The following is a 15344-nucleotide window of genomic DNA, read 5'->3' on the forward strand; positions in this document are numbered from 1 at the left end:
GCTCTCAGCAGCGGCACCCACCGCCCTTTGATTTTGTGACTCAGTTTACCTGCAGTGCTGGCGCTTGTGACAATGGAGCCGTACTCTGGCTGATGTGCAGTAGCTGTAGCCCACGAGTACTGATATTTCAGCCAGCTGAGCCTTGCCCAGTACCTGAAGCCATGTTGGAAGGAGTTTCTGGTGTGTTAATCCAAATGAATGCTGGAAAAGCCGCTGCACTGAGTCTGTCCAAGGCAGGGATGGCATCTTGCACTTTCCACAGCTGTTGTCCTTGTACCTTGGACATATTCTCCAACAGGTACAGATGTGGAAGCTGCTCTGGATGGAGATGTCTGCAGCTGTGGTGTTGATGATTTGCTTACAAATGGAAATGGAATCACCTCCTGCCTGGATACCAGGGACCAGGCAGTGCTGCTGGTGGTGAGTGAATAAAACAGGAGCCCACAGAACAGGGAAGTTCTGTGCTAATTCTTGCTGTGTAAGAGCCACAAGCCACAACACAGATCACACAATTAAAGACAATGATATTTTTGCTCCTGGCAGTGTTTTGGTCAGCTCATGCTCTCCTCAGTCATTTCCCCATCCTGCCAGTCCCTGCTTTGCTTTATAGCTGGGATGCTGGTAGGTACACTGGGGAAGGCAAGGCCTGTGTTTGGGGGGAGAAAATCAAAAAGCAGAATTCCTGATTGAGACTGCTGGGTTGAAAGGCTCGGTTCTCTTGGAGCTCAGTGCTGCTCTGTCTCCTGGTACCACTCAAATTGAGCCACTCATCACAGCAGTTCCAGTATGTTCCAGTCAGCCCCTGTCAGTGTGTTGCTGAATGACCACGTGTGGGGTGGGTGGCAGCACCAGACTGGGGGGGGATTTCAGTGGGATGGGCTCCCAAATGCCCTGCAAGGAGGAGGAGGCAGCGCTGGGTGTCAGTCAGCTTTCCATCCCAGGGAGTTCTGGAAGGTGCTGGGCACTGCTGCAGCTGCTGGCCTGGGGCCACTCGTCCCCGAGGCTCAGCTGTCTCATGCTTCCCTAAATAGAAAGGGAAAAGGGTCTGAGCACTGTGACAGGGGTCAGCCATCCCAGCCGTGGGCTTTTTTGGCATGAACCTCCCCCTTCCTGCTCCCCACACCCTTTGCAGCTCTGCAGGCAGAGGGGAGCTGGGATTTGCCCTGGCAGGAGGGAGAGGATTCCCTCCTGCTGCAGAGGGGTGCTGCCTGCCTGCAGCCAGGTGCCCCCCGAGCTGGCCCTGGCTCCCAGCCCTCCCCAGGCGTATAAAGCACGAGGGGACAAGGAGGGGACAGGCTGTGGTGACAGGTGACACTGACAGGCAGCAGGAGCTGCCAGGTCCTGCCCAAACTTGGAGTGGGAAGTGAGTTCTTTCCTGAGCCACACGGACTCCGTAGTGCTGGCAGATTTAATTCCTTTTTTGTTGTTTTCTTTTCTCTTTTTTTTTTTTTTTTTTAATTGATTCCTAAGGATCTACATTTGTGGGAAAAGCTTCTGAGAAGTCACAGCCTTGAAGAGCAATTTAGGTCTTCATTTTGAAAACTCTTCATCCTGGTAAGCTGCTTTTATTAATGTGTGTTAATTACATGTCAGTCTCATGGTGGAACTCAGCTTGGGGGAGTAGGCAGGCGACCCAGGCAGTTGAAAATGGGACACAAATTGATGTTTTTCCTTCATGCTCTCCAGATGGAGGATCCCATTCAGCTGAAAGAGGAGGGCAATAAGTATTTTCAGGCCAGTGACTACGAGAAAGCCCTTCAAAGCTACACTCAAGCCATAAAGCTCAACAAGGACAAGGCGCTGCAGGCGGTGCTGTACAGGAACAGGGCAGCCTGTTTTCTCAAAAAGGTGAGAACAGCTCCCCTCACCTGGGCAGTGCTCAAGGGGAGAAGAACAGGAGGGCAGCCAAGGGCACCCACTGGCTGTGGACTGGGTGGTTTGTCCATTTTTTGAATAGGGTTTTTCCAGCTGGTCTGAAATGAAATGTTCTGGGCTCGTGCTGGAGCTTCACTGGGGTGTCCCTCTGGGAAATGGGAACAGAGAGATCCCAATGTCCATCAGCACTGGGGACATGCCCTGCTATTCCATGGCTAACAAATCTCTCCTTCCTGGTTTAACAGGAGGAATATGCCAAGGCAGCCTCGGATGCATCTAGAGGTAAGGAGGGGGCTGTTATGAGGAGAGCTGGATACACTTGCTCAGCCTGCTCTCACATCTGCTTTAGGGACACTGTGGCCTTACTCCTTGATGTCCACTAACACCCAAGTGCTGAGGCCACAAGGGAATTCCTGGAAGTTCAAGTGATGTTCCAATTCGGTGTGCTGGTCCAAACAGTGCTAATCAGGCACTGTTTGATGCTAACAACAAAGCAAATCACAGTTTGCACAGGCCACTTGCAAGCAGCAAGCCCTGATGCCTGGTGTTTTGGATCCCTTTCCCAGCTATTGACATCAATGCTTCGGACATCAAAGCCTTGTACCGTCGCAGCCAAGCCCTGGAGAAACTGGGCAAGTTAGACCAAGCATTCAAAGATGCTCAGAAATGTGCCACCCTCGAACCCCGCAACAAAAACTTCCAGGAGACCCTCAGGAGACTGGGGGCCAACATCCAGGAGAAGGTAAATGCCAGGGGAACAGTGCTGGATTCACAGACCAGGGGTGGGAAATCCTTGCTCTGGGTTGCATCAATGGATTGCTGGTCATACTGGAAATTTGTGGCAATATAGGGGGATAAATAGGCTCCATTGACTGGAAGTTCATACTTGATGTGTGTAAATCTGAGGGCTGGGTTGAATGGTTAAATTAAAAAGTGTGGCAGCTCCCTCCAGAGGCTGGCCTGGTCCTGAGTCTCTTGGAAAGGTCTTGGCAAGGGTCTGCACAAGCTTTGGGCTGGGTCTGGCAGTTGCCACGTTGCCACAGTTACCTTTACAGGGGTGCCATGAAGAAATCCTTGCACCACTACCTCCTATGAAGTCTCAGAAATCAAGGTTTAGGATTGGCTCTGCCTGTGCCCATGAGATTGGTAATGGATGCTGATTGCTGAGAAATTCTATCTCCTGTTATTCAGCTTAAATTGTGCATTAAATTGAGCATTAAATCTTTGCCTGTGGTGTGAGGGGAGGGAGTATTCTTGAAGTGGAAAAGGAAACCTGCTCCTCAATTTTCTCCTTCTGATGCCCTGTGCTCTCCCTCTTGGCACAGCTGCGCATTCAGTTCTCCACAGACTTGAGGGTGCAGAAGATGTTTGAGATCCTGCTGGATGAGAACAGCGACAAAGAAAAGCGAGAAAAGGTGAGAACTGCCCTGGACTTGGAAAAATGGCTGTTTGGTGTCAGAGGCTGCTCCAGGGAGCAGAGCCCTGCATTCCCTTCCCCACCTCCCCTGGATGGAGGATGAGGGAAGGAGCTGGAAGGTGAACTGCACTCAGAGAGAGGGAAAATCACCCCTGTGCCAAGGGAAGGTGGCCCAACTTCCCAAAATACCGAAGGTGGAGGGGTCAGCTGAGGTCCTGCCACCCTCCAGATGTTCCTTCCAAGCAGTGACCCACTCTTCTTGGGCAGAGCAGAGCTGATCCCTAAATGCACCTGGATCAACTCTCTGGTGAGGTCTGAGCTGATCTGCTGCATCTGTCAGGAGATGGCTCCCACCAGGATCTCCCAGAGCTGCCCAGAGATGGTTCTGGAGGCTGGGCTGTGCCACTGACCCCTGGTTCTTCTGCCTCCCACCTAGGCTGCAAACAACCTCATAGTCCTGGGGCGGGAGGAAGCAGGTGCTGAGAGGATCTTCCAGAATAATGGGGTCAACTTGCTGCTGCAGCTGATAGAAACCAAAAATCCTGAGCTGATCCTGGCAGCCGTGAGGACACTTTCAGGAATGTGCACAGGACATAAGGCTCGGGTAAGGACAGGGTGCTTGGACCTTCACTGCCTTTTGCATCTGGGGAGGGGGAAGTTGAAATAGTTTGTGTTGTTTGTGAGTGGGAGAAGATTAAAACTCTGACTTGTACTGAGTCAGGATTCACTGAGGAAAATAATTTCTTTGTCCCAGCTGAGCCTAGAGGATACAGGGAGGAAAGGCCTTTGCTAACACTGTCCTACTCTCTCCTTCCTGGGGCCAGGCCACTGCCATTCTCCATTACCTGGGCATCGACAGCATTTGCATGTGGATGTCAGTGGACAATGAAGAAATCTCCCTGGCTGTCTGCAACCTCCTGCAGACCATCACTGACTGCCTGCTGGGCCAGGGGAAGGAGGAGCACCACGGCAAGGAGGAGGCTCTAGTGCTAGGTAACAGCACATCACCTGCTCTTCAATCCCTCTGGGCCCAGCAGGGAGGGCTCTGCTCCTGGGATTCCACCTCATTCCTTGTTCCTTGCTGAAGTGGGGACTTTACCCTTCAGCTGTACAGGAGGGCAACCTGCACACAGCTCTCATCCTCATGGGCAGCTTAAATACTTCTGTTCCAGCCACACAATGGCTTTGAATGGTTTTGACTGAGCTCACCTTGCAGAGGTAACTTCTTGTAACTGGCTGCTACTGCTTTGCTTCTGCGTAGACACCAAGAAGGATTTGAGGATGATCACGATGCGTTTGCTGGATATGCTGGTCAGTAAGAAAGTGTCTGGGCAAGGGCGAGATCGAGCTCTCAACCTCCTCAACAAGAACATACCAAGGAAGGACCTGAAAGACCATGACAACAGCAGGAGCATCTTTGTCATCGACAACGGTGAGTCCTTGCCCTCCATCCTGTTCTGATTTGGGAGATGTGGAGCTGTGTGTTCTTGCCTGAATACCTGTAGAGCTGGTATAAAATACCAATTCCTTTCTATAAAATAAATCCCATCTGGCTTTTTTTGGTGCATGCAAGCCTGGAGCAAAGTTAGACTTATTAGCAAGGAACAGTACTAAGAGAAAATCAACTGTGTACAAGAACAAGAATTTTTGAGTTTCTGAAGGACTGCCTAATATCTCTGGTTAGTTTCTCCAATGTGTTTGCTAATGTTAGGAGGATTTGGCTTGGATAAATTGTCTGCTTTAGACAGGATGAGATAAGCACCTGCTGAGCTTGATGGACCCATAAATTGATCAATTGTAAAGCTGGATGAGGGTGAGGAAAATGTGTGCTGTGTGTTTTTATAGTAATTCCAATGCATGTGTGTGTTACCATTTTGATGGAAGATATTTAATAATAATTCAGCAAAAAGAGAGTTAAGTCATCCAGAATCACTTGACAGTGGCTGGGTTTTCCTCAGTCAGAGCCTCCAGCCTTGGAGGTCAGTAGGTTTAATGTCTCCTGACAAAAATAACAGATCCAGCCAGGGGCCTAATGCTGTTCTGCTTATCTCACTCTGAGAACTGGAAAAAAGCCTGATGCTGCAAACCTGTAATCTCACCAGCAGAAGCTCCTCCCCAGTAAATATCTGAGTGTCTTTTTTGCTTAAGACTTATGTGATTAGGCTGCAAAATAATTGAAAACCGTCCAAACTGGCTATTCCACAGCAAGAAAGTAACAAATGGTATCTTGAATTTTGCACAGACCCTCTCCCCTCTGACAACCATATCACTCTATCATTTCCAGGCTTAAAAAAGATACTGAAAGTGGTGGGCCAGATTCCTGAGATGCCTGACTGCCTGCCACTGACAGAGAACACCCAGCTGACTGCCTCTGTCCTCCTGAATAAGCTCTACGATGACCTGCGCTGCGACCCGGAGCGGGACAACTACCGGCTGATCTGCGAGGAGTACATCAAGTGAGTTGGGGTGAGCTGGCCCAGAGGGCAGGAGCAGGGCTTCTTGAGGGTGAGACCAGGCAGTTGAAGTCTGCTGGGGTTCTGGAAGATTATGACTTGCTTGAGATCCTGCTGGATCACAGCTTCACAGGAATTTGCAGTCCCGAATATCCAATGTGGTTCAGCAGCATGGCTGAGGGAGAACATCCTCTCCCCACTACTGTTCTATATCCTGCTCCCTCTATCCCATGCAGGAGCAAAATTGACCCACAAGACATGGATAAGACACTCCATGCTGTCCAGATTGTGTCTGGTGTTCTGCAAGGTCCCTTTGACTTGGGCAACAAGCTGCTTGGCATGAAGGGGGTGATGGAGATGATGGTTGCCCTGTGTGGGTCTGAGAGGGAGATTGACCAGCTGGTGGCTGTGGAAGCTCTCATCCATGCTTCCACCAAGCTGAGCCGAGCCACCTTCATCATCACCAACGGGGTGACACTCCTGAAGGAGATCTACAAGAAGACCAAGAATGAGAAGATCAAAATCCGAGCTCTGGTGGTAAGGATGCAGCCCTGCCTCTACTGCCTGCCACACTCGGCAGCTTAATCCCAGACTTGGAAGAGGAGGGAGGTTCTGGGGATGAGAGATGGGCTTGGGCTGTTTTGGGGCAGCAACACAAGAGGATTAATGAGCCTTTCTCACTGGTACATCCTTTTTGTCCTCCTCAGGGTCTCTGCAAGCTGGGCTCAGCAGGAGGCACGGACTATGGCCTGCGGCAGTTTGCTGAGGGCTCCACTGAGAAGTTAGCCAAGCAGTGCCGAAAGTGAGTGACTTCACTTCTTCCTTCAGTTATTCCAATCTTTGCAAAGCACAATATGTTCCTCTCCCACGAGATCCTGCCCACACATTGCCTCCATTCCCAGTGCTACCTGCCAGCTGACAGTGCCCCCAGTGCCATTGCACCAGGACATGGAGCTCCTCTGTGCCTGAAGCAGCCATGTGCTCCTCCTGCCTCAATACCCAGAGGAGCCTTCTGCCTCCCTCACTGCACCAGGTCTGGTGTCTCCCTCTTTGCCAGAGTGGCACAGCCTGATTAACGCTTACTTTGAATATGCACAAGTCCCCTCTGAAGGTGAATTTGCCAGGTGGAGTAACCAAGGAGGTGGGATCTAGTCAGGAAGTGACTGAATGGGTGGTCATTCCTGCAGGCATCTCGTGTTTCATGGAATGGAAAAGGCAAAGCAGTGCTGAGGAGCTGTCCTGGTCTGTCATTCCCTGCAGCATTTACATCCCACAAGTTGGGCCATGGGGCGGAAGGTCATGTCTCAGGGGGAAGCATCCCCAGTCTGAGGAGCTGCAGCAGAACCTGAGGACATATTTGGGCTTGAATCAGCCTCAATATCTGTTTTTACTCCCTCTTTTTCCAGATGAGTTAGTTCTGGCTCCCAAGATAGAGATGTGAGTGTTTTTCTCTCTTCCAGGTGGTTGTGCAACACCAGCATCGATGCCCGCACCAGGAAATGGGCTGTGGAAGGGCTCTCCTACCTCACCCTTGATGCAGATGTGAAAGATGACTTCGTTGAAGATGAGCCAGCCCTGAAAGCTATGTTTGAATTAGCCAAGGTCCATCTCCTTTCCTTTTTCCCTCATTCTTCTGGTAGCATCAAGTTCTCCCAGCTCGCCAGCCCTGCACTGTGCCCCAGTCAGAAGGAGCTGTGACCCCAACCCCTCACCTCTGGTTCAGCAGAACTTCAGTTTTGCCTGTGCCCCAGAGACATCTCAGGGCTGCCACCATCCTCCTCTTTTCCCTGGGCTGAGGGAGGTTGTTCCTACCTTCACTGTCAGCAACTGCCTGAAAACCAAAGGCACCAAGGTGTTGACAGCACCTGATGATGTCCAACACCTTGTTTGACCATGAAAACTTTCTTGGGCTATGAAGCTTGGTAGAAAGCTAAGAACATTTCCACTAGTGAAAATACCATCCTGGCAGTCCAAAGAGACCTGTTTCCCTGCTGTGCCCTTCTCACCCTCACACAAGCTTTATTTTCCTCTGCAGGCAAGTGACAAAACAATCTTGTATTCTGTGGCTTCTGCACTGGTGAACTGTACCAACAGCTACGATACCAAGGAGCTGGTCCCAGAGCTGGTGCAGCTGGCTAAATTCTCCAAGCAGCACGTGCCTGAGGAGCATCCAAAGGTGGGTTGTGTCCAGCTGGAGATGCTGTTCAGAAAGACTTTATTTGGTGTTTCCATTGTCACAGACTTCAGGTCTCCTGCCTCCAGGCTGAAGTTGTTTGCTCTCCAACCAGGCCGTTGGGTGGCTGGATGGCAGAATGGCAGCTGCTAAGGGCTAATCCTTTCCCAATGTTTCCTCCTCAGGACAAGAAGGATTTTGTGGTGAAGCGGGTGAAGCGGTTGCTGAAGGCTGGGGTTGTCTCTGCCTTGGCCTGCATGGTGAAGGCTGACAGTGCCATTTTGACTGACCAGAGCAAGGAGCTCATTGCCAGGTACCTTCACTGCAGTCCTGGGAGCTGGGAGTGCTGGGCAGCCCCTGTGCCTTGGGGATGGACACCTGGGGTGGGCCATTCTGCCTTTCGGGGAGCGTGGGAAGCAAGGATTTAAAGCCAAAGTTTTTGTTCAGAAGTGTCATAAAAATTCATGTTCTGACCTTCAAGCTGCTTTGCTGGAATGCATTTTTGAGTCCTCTGTATTGGTCTGGCTGGAATAGAGTTCATTTCACAGACCTGGAAACTTCTTCCTCTGCCATTTGTTGCTTCCTCATAGAGTGCTGTGGGCACAGGTTTAAGCACCTGGAATTTACCTGGTGTCTCTGGCACTCCTGTAAACCCTCAGCCCCGTTCCATGAGGTCTGTTGGCTGCTGCTGTCCCCCATGGCTGTCTCACTGAGTGTTCTGTGCCCCTGCAGGGTGTTCCTTGCCTTGTGTGAAGACCCCAAGGACCGCGGGACCATTGTTGCTCAAGGTGGTGGGAAGGTGATTACTTTCATGTTCACAGTTCCTGATGTGCTGTTAATGTCTGCTGGGAGCCTGGGGTGTGTCTCCGGTGAGGGACAGTGACAGAAGAGCACAAGTTGTCCCCCCCAGGGCCATACTGACACTGCAGTCCCATCTCTGCAAGGCTCCAAAGAAGTGATGCTCTTGGAGTGACGGTGTGAGCCTGTGGTGCCTATTTGAGAGCAAAAGCAAGACATCACAGAGGGCTACGGGATATTTTTAACTTGGTTTTCTCTGTTAAGGCAGTCTTGTAAATCTTCTTAGAACACTGAATGTTTTTTCCTGTGTGTCTCCAGGCCCTGATACCTCTGGCTGTGGAAGGCACAGATGTTGGCAAGATAAAGGCTTCTCATGCTCTGGCAAAAATTGCTGCTATCTCCAATCCAGACATTGCATTCCCGGGAGAGAGGGTAAGCTTAAAAACAATAAAATCAAAAGCATTGATAGTTCCTTTAGCAAAATGAAAATTGCTAATGCAGGCCTTCTCTTCCAGGTGTACGAGGTGGTGAGGCCCCTCGTCAGCCTGCTGAACACAGAGAGAGATGGCCTCCAGAACTACGAGGCTCTGTTAGGTCTCACAAACTTTTCAGGAAGAAGTGATAAACTTAGGTGAGCTTTACTGCTTTTTAACCTTCCTTCTTCCTCAGGAGTGAATGTGAGTTACTTGTAGGACTATGAAGACTGATCAGTTTGAGCTACCTTTGGCAGAGTTACAAGGTCTCACGGCTAAAAGATTGATGAGATAGGAAAAGGAGAGTGGTTTATTTTCCTTTAGAAACAGCAAAGACATGAACTTCATCTGCATTAGAAGGGAATGAACCACATCATGAGCTCCAGACACTGATTTGTTTCAAGGCCTTCCCTGCAGTTAATATTTGATAAGTTGGTTACTTCTTGACCTGTTATATGGGGTTTTTACTGCTCTTTGCCACAGGTTGAAGATAATCAAAGAGAAGGCCCTGCCAGATATCGAAAACTACATGTTTGAGAACCACGACCAACTTCGACAGGCAGCCACTGAGTGCATGTGCAACTTGGTGGTCAACAAGGAGGTAAAATCCCCTCTGGGCATGTCCAAGCTGACTGCATGCCCCTGGCCCTGTGAGGAGCTGTCCCTAACTGTGCTACCTCTGGGTATCTCTGGGGTTTTTAGGTTCAGGAGCGGTTTGTGGCTGATGGCAATGACCGGCTGAAGTTGGTGGTGTTGCTGTGTGGTGAGGATGATGAGAAGGTTCAGGTTGCAGCAGCAGGAGCCCTGGCCATGCTGACAGCAGCACAAAAGAAACTCTGCTCGAAGATGACTCAAGTGGTGAGGCCATAACTCTGGCTGTGGGCAGTGTGTGGGATGTACCCTGCAGATGGGAAGAAGTCTCTCCAAAGGAATATGCAGTTTACTAGTTCAATACTGAGGAACCTAGAGAAGCTGGGACCTGGGTGTGCATGCTTTGATAAATAACCTGAAACCCAAACCTTGTTCCACATGGAAATGAGAAGAGCTTGACTGATAACCTACTGAGCTTTAGAGATCCCAAAGTGTGTCCCTTCCCTGCACAGATCTGTATGCCCTGAGAACCCGGAGCCTGCATGGCTGAGGGTCTGAAGAGCTGTGGCTGAGAACTCCTGAACCCTATCATGTTACAGACTTGATTGGACTCTGGAGATCATTAAGATAAAATGATTAATCAAGCCAACAGAGAAGCTCAAGAAGGTTGGGGTGGGGGAGTGTCCTGCTCATCTCAGCTGTGTCAAGACTCTGGTCAGATTCTTTTCACAGAGATTATGCAGCAGATTGAATATGAAACATATTCCATGTTGTCCCAGTGTCACAGACACATTTTATGAAAAATCCTTTCCTTAGGATTTTTTCTCCTTAGAAGCTCAGAGGCCTCAGGAACAAAATGTAACCAATGGTTATCTGCTGCTGTGAAATGCAACAGGTGCATCTGGGATTGGTCTCATGTGGTTGTTTCTAATTAATGGCCAATCACAGCCCAGCTGGCTCAGACTCTCTGTCTGGGACACAAGCTTTTGTTATTCATTCCTTCTTTTTCTATTCTTAGCTAGCCTTCTGATGAAATCCTTTATTCTATTCTTTTAGTATAGTTTTAATATAATACATATCATAAAATAATAAATCAAGTCTTCTGAAACATGGAGTAAGATTCTCGTCTCTTCCCTCATCCTAAGACCCCTGCCAACACCATCACAGTCCCAGTGATGTGGAAGATTCTGACTTAGGTGTAAGAAAAATTGGGTTAAAATGTTTGGAGTCAGGTTTCCTTAGTTAAAAAATGAAATAATCATAAATGACATGAGTACTGCCCTTTCTTCTGCTGAAGGAAGCCAAAGTCATGTTCCTGGTTGAGATATTCTTCAGATCAGTACAAATGATTTCTCTTTCCCTTGCAGACCACCCAGTGGCTTGAAATCCTGCAGAGGCTCTGCTTGCATGACAACATGGAGGTCCAGCACCGAGGACTGGTCATTGCCTTCAACTTAATCTGCTCTGACAAAGAGCTGGCCAAGAAGCTGGTGGAGTCAGAGCTCCTGGAGATCCTGACCTACGTGGGGAAGCAGGAGGATCACCCCAAGAAGCAGCACATCATAAATGTGGCACGTGATTGCCTCACCAAGTGCATGGATTACGAGCTGATCAAACCTCTCTCTCGGGCGTGAGGGAATGAAAAGCACCAAAACAAGGCTGAGTGTTGGGGGGGAAAATGGAGAAATATGGAAAAGTGAGAGCCATGAGGAGAATCTAGTGCCATTGTCAAGGCACTGAATAGTATGGGGACAGCTTTGGAGGATCATAAAGTGTATGAGGAAAAGGAGGGAATTTGCCTGGGAAATGTGGGATGTGTCCATCTGAGTAATTCCCAGATGGTGTAAATCCTTTCTCTGCCCCCATTCAGCTGATAATGATGAAAGCTTCAGCTGTAAAAGGGTTGGTTGTGTTGGAGACATGTCAGGAGGCTGTTGGAAGGAAACTCAACAAAGCTGAAATTGGTTCTGTCACCACTTGCAGCTCCTGGTACTTCTGGAATTCCCAGCAATGGTAGAATGGGGAGGGAGGGTTAAGTGCCTTCTATTCTGTAGTCAGAAAAAAGGATTTTAGCTGTGTGCTTTTTTGTTCATTTATTGGAAAATGTGTGCCAAAGTGTGAGGATGGTGGGTGAGCTCTTAATAAATTCACTGCTGTGTTCCATGTGGAATTCCTGTTCTGATTTTATTAAGCTAAAGGAGAATTTAAGGCAAGTCTTGCATCACACCTGGAAAAATTGAGTAATTGGTAACATAGGTTGAATTTTCACTCCTTGCAAACCATCCAGTGCTCCCAAATGTAGCAGAGTCACCACAAAGGTGTCACACCAAGGCACAGGGAATGTTGAAAATATCCCATTTATGAAAAAAACAGAATGAGAAGCAACTCACCAGTCATCATCATATTAAACTTTATTACATAAATATTTTCATTCAAGCACAGATTTTTAATGCACGCTGTGGACAACACAAAAATCACACTGTTGTTTTAGTTCCTGGGGGAAAGTCCCTAAGCATGTAATAAATATAATCTTACTCAATAATTATTTAAATATTAATTCAAGCATATTAAAATATTTCTGATCATACTAAATATTAGTGATGTTCACAATAGGCATAGCATGATGAAATGCTGAGGTTTTGGGTTTTGAAAGGAACCATGAGGATAGTATTTTCTTGCATGTTAAGGGGAAAAAAAAAAGAAAGTGTCTCTAGTGTCCTGAATTTGGAAGATTAAAAATTTTAAGCTAACAGGTTTGATAAGCTAAAAGCAGATTTATTTGGGGGGTGATTCCAGCTGTATTCAGTGAATGTAATCAGGTTCAGTTAAATCGCTGGTGCTTTATAATCACATCTGCGGGATATCAGGCTCTTCTTCCAAACCAAGAGAGCCACATTCTGCAGTGATAAATATGGTTTGTTTTCTGCCAGCCTTCAGTTTTGGATACCCATTTTTAGGGCTTTTGAACATGGCTTTCGAAAGTACTTTCCATTACCTCTACACAGGTTTACCTAACCAGCATCTCTGACACCAAGACAAAATGCCATTGGTATTGAAGGGCAAAGTTTCCCTTCTCCCGCTAAAGCTTCTCTTTGGAGCAACTAGGTTCTACTAACTGACTGTTGCTGAAGTTGAGGGGGGAAATAACTTCTGCAAAAGCCATTTATTGGCATTTCTTTTCGCTAAACACGGACGGAAAACCCGTTTTACACTAATAGGGACCACCCGCTCCCTCAGCCCCCCTCAGGCTCCCTCAGGGCGGGAAACGCTCGCACCGCCCCCAGCTCCTCTAGCGCGCAATCCTATTGGCTCCCACCTGCAGAGCCGCGCGTTGTGATTGGTTGTTGCCAGCGGATGGGTGGGGCGAAGAGGGCGGCTCTGCCCCGGCGCGGCCGGGCCTGCGGGAGCGGAGCGGCGTGAGGGGGACGGGACAGGGGATATTGAATATGGGGCACCGGGGGATGCGGGACCGCGGTGGGGCAGCTGAGGGCTCGGAGTGTGCGGGAAAGGGGACATGGAGGGTGAGGGGACGCGGAAGCGGCTCTGGGGGCTGGTTGAGGAGCCCGAAGCCGGCCGAGGTGTAGGGCATGTGGGGTTTACTGAGATCTGGGAGCATGGGGGATGTAGGATGGGCATGGGCAGAGGAACTGGGGACTGAAGAGCTGCAGGGACCTGGTGGGGAGGGTACAGGGAAGGAGATGGGAAGAGAGTATAAACGTGTGGGATGAGGGAAGGAAGGGATCCAACCAGGCCTCTGGAGCCTTGGAGAGACACTGACTGCAGCAGCATTTATAGGTATGGCACTTTTTTCCTCTTGAATTTGCCTAGTACTGCTCTGCTGACTTTGGCATGCCAGTCTGTGACCTGTCCTCAGCTTCTGCTCAGCTGTAGAAGGAATGTCACCTCTGCCCCCTGCTCCATGGGCTTCATCCTCCTAGGGGGGCTTGGGAGCCAGCTCCTTGTTGGAGGCACATAGATTTGCCCAGAAGCAATGATGAGCGAAGTATAGTCTGAACTGGTATTGCCGAGACTCCGTGTCTCTGCTCTGACCAGGGCATGATCACCTAATCTTCTCTCTGAGCTACTTTAGGCTAAGCTCGTCTGCAGGGAACAGCTTTGCTGTCCTTGAAACTTTGGTGCACCCTAAAAAAAATACTAAGAGTTTTTAGCAGTTTAACGGCAGAAAAAGCCTTGATTTGAAAAGTAACCCAAATACTCATTGCTGCAGCATTGTGTGAGCTTGCAGTGAGGGAGGGATGTGGGTTTATCTCCTGTGTGTGCCATGGATCACAAACTCCAGATCCTCTGCCACCGTGTCTCCTCTGTTAGTGCAGTGCAGACTGAGCTGTCTGTCCTGTAGAAGCTCACATTAGCAGTTCATTCAGCTGTATTCTCATTTAGTGCTTCCCAGCAGGAAGCCAGGAGTATTTTTGGAATACTCTCCATGAAGTGCAACCCCTTTGGGGTTGAGGGAAGGACCTAGGAAAAGAGATGATGCTATTCTCTAATTCAGTTTTTTTGTTCTTTTCCAGGTCCTGATGACATCTTTATATTGATTTCTCTCTTCCTGTGAAGAAAGAAGCATCCATGGGGAATATACACCTAGGAGTATGTTTCAGTGGTTTTCCCTTAACAGGAGAAGCTACTTTGTTTCTGTTAAGGAAATAGCAAAAGCTCAGTTGCTTCATGCTCTAATTTTTTGAACCCTGCCTTGATGAGCTGTGAATGTGCCTTAGGTTCACCAGAGAATTTTTTAAAGACTTGCAAAGTCAAGTCCTGGCAGTGGATACTGAACAACTCCAGTGCTGCTGTTAATGTTGATGAAATTGTATTGAGCAACACCAAAGCATCCTGAGGGTGTATGTGGTACATGACTCTGTAGAAATCACAAATTGGTATGTAAGTCCAAAGGTTGCTTTAATAAAGTTGGTGCTCCCTGAAAAAACTTCTCTTGTCAATCCTTAGCCAATCATGGTTTTAAGAACGCAGTTAAAAAGCAGATAAATGGGAATTTTTCTATAACCCAAATTGCTTTTGTAGCTTAGTTTTAGGGCAAGAAACCTGACAAATGAGTATTAATTGGCTGCTAAGGACAGGAGGTTTCAAAGGAGTCAAATCCAAGCTGGCATCCTGCAGCCATCTCCAGGAACACAAGAAATGTGCCAGGTATCTGCTGAGCCTGCCACCATGGTGGGTTTGATGCTTGTTACTCAGCTAAGCTTTGCAGGACAATTTAATGTGTAAAGGAGAAATTACAGCTGCTCAGAACTGGGAGGCTTCGATGTGGATGGTTCTGTGCAGGTCCTGGAGGTGGCCAAATCCAAGTTTGGCAGGGACAGGGGGTTGTGCAGGAGTGGAAAGCAGCCAGGGCCTGGCATGTGGACATTTTGGGGAGAGGAAGGGGCATTAATCCTGGGAGGAGGAGCTGGAGAGGCCCTGGAGCAGTGTGGGATTAGATAACTGCTGTGTGTTAGTGAATTCTGCATCAGAGGGAGGATGAACCTCCCCAAGAGCCCTGCAGTGCTGAGGGCGAGTGTCCCACACCTGCCCAGCTTCTCCCTGAG

General features: G+C 48.8%; 1 protein-coding gene, 1 long non-coding RNA gene and 1 other non-coding gene across 4 annotated transcripts; all 3 read left to right on the forward strand.

The window, feature by feature from the left end:
- The first annotated feature begins 36 nt into the window (after positions 1-36).
- UNC45B (unc-45 myosin chaperone B) lies at positions 37-11943 on the forward strand. 2 transcript variants are annotated; one of them, XM_071447549.1, is made up of 21 exons: positions 37-420; positions 1471-1554; positions 1687-1848; positions 2121-2157; positions 2442-2617; positions 3201-3290; positions 3729-3896; positions 4117-4285; positions 4554-4724; positions 5577-5748; positions 5982-6282; positions 6453-6547; positions 7206-7347; positions 7781-7921; positions 8104-8231; positions 8651-8717; positions 9035-9148; positions 9232-9347; positions 9673-9790; positions 9892-10047; positions 11148-11943. In XM_071447549.1, exons 3-21 carry the CDS (start codon positions 1687-1689, stop codon positions 11412-11414), a joined length of 2790 nt encoding a protein of 929 aa, XP_071303650.1. In that variant the 5' UTR covers positions 37-420; positions 1471-1554; the 3' UTR covers positions 11415-11943. The 2 variants fall into 2 exon arrangements, with proteins under 2 accessions (XP_071303650.1, XP_071303649.1); XM_071447548.1 differs by lacking the exon at positions 37-420 and having other exon boundaries at positions 946-1848.
- A 1321-nt stretch (positions 11944-13264) lies between these two features.
- On the forward strand, positions 13265-14725 carry LOC139600079 (uncharacterized). Its single transcript, XR_011682407.1, has 2 exons — positions 13265-13575; positions 14313-14725. It is a non-coding gene; the product is annotated as an uncharacterized lncRNA (long non-coding RNA).
- On the forward strand, positions 13767-13864 carry LOC139600226 (Z30 small nucleolar RNA). The gene has a single exon (XR_011682451.1). It is a non-coding gene; the product is annotated as a Z30 small nucleolar RNA (small nucleolar RNA).
- Positions 14726-15344: the final 619 nt, after the last annotated feature.

The sequence above is a fragment of the Agelaius tricolor genome, unplaced genomic scaffold, assembly GCF_023055355.1.
Source record: "Agelaius tricolor isolate 1412-34295 unplaced genomic scaffold, bAgeTri1.0.p SCAF_25, whole genome shotgun sequence".
NCBI classification, from domain to species: domain Eukaryota; kingdom Metazoa; phylum Chordata; class Aves; order Passeriformes; family Icteridae; genus Agelaius; species Agelaius tricolor.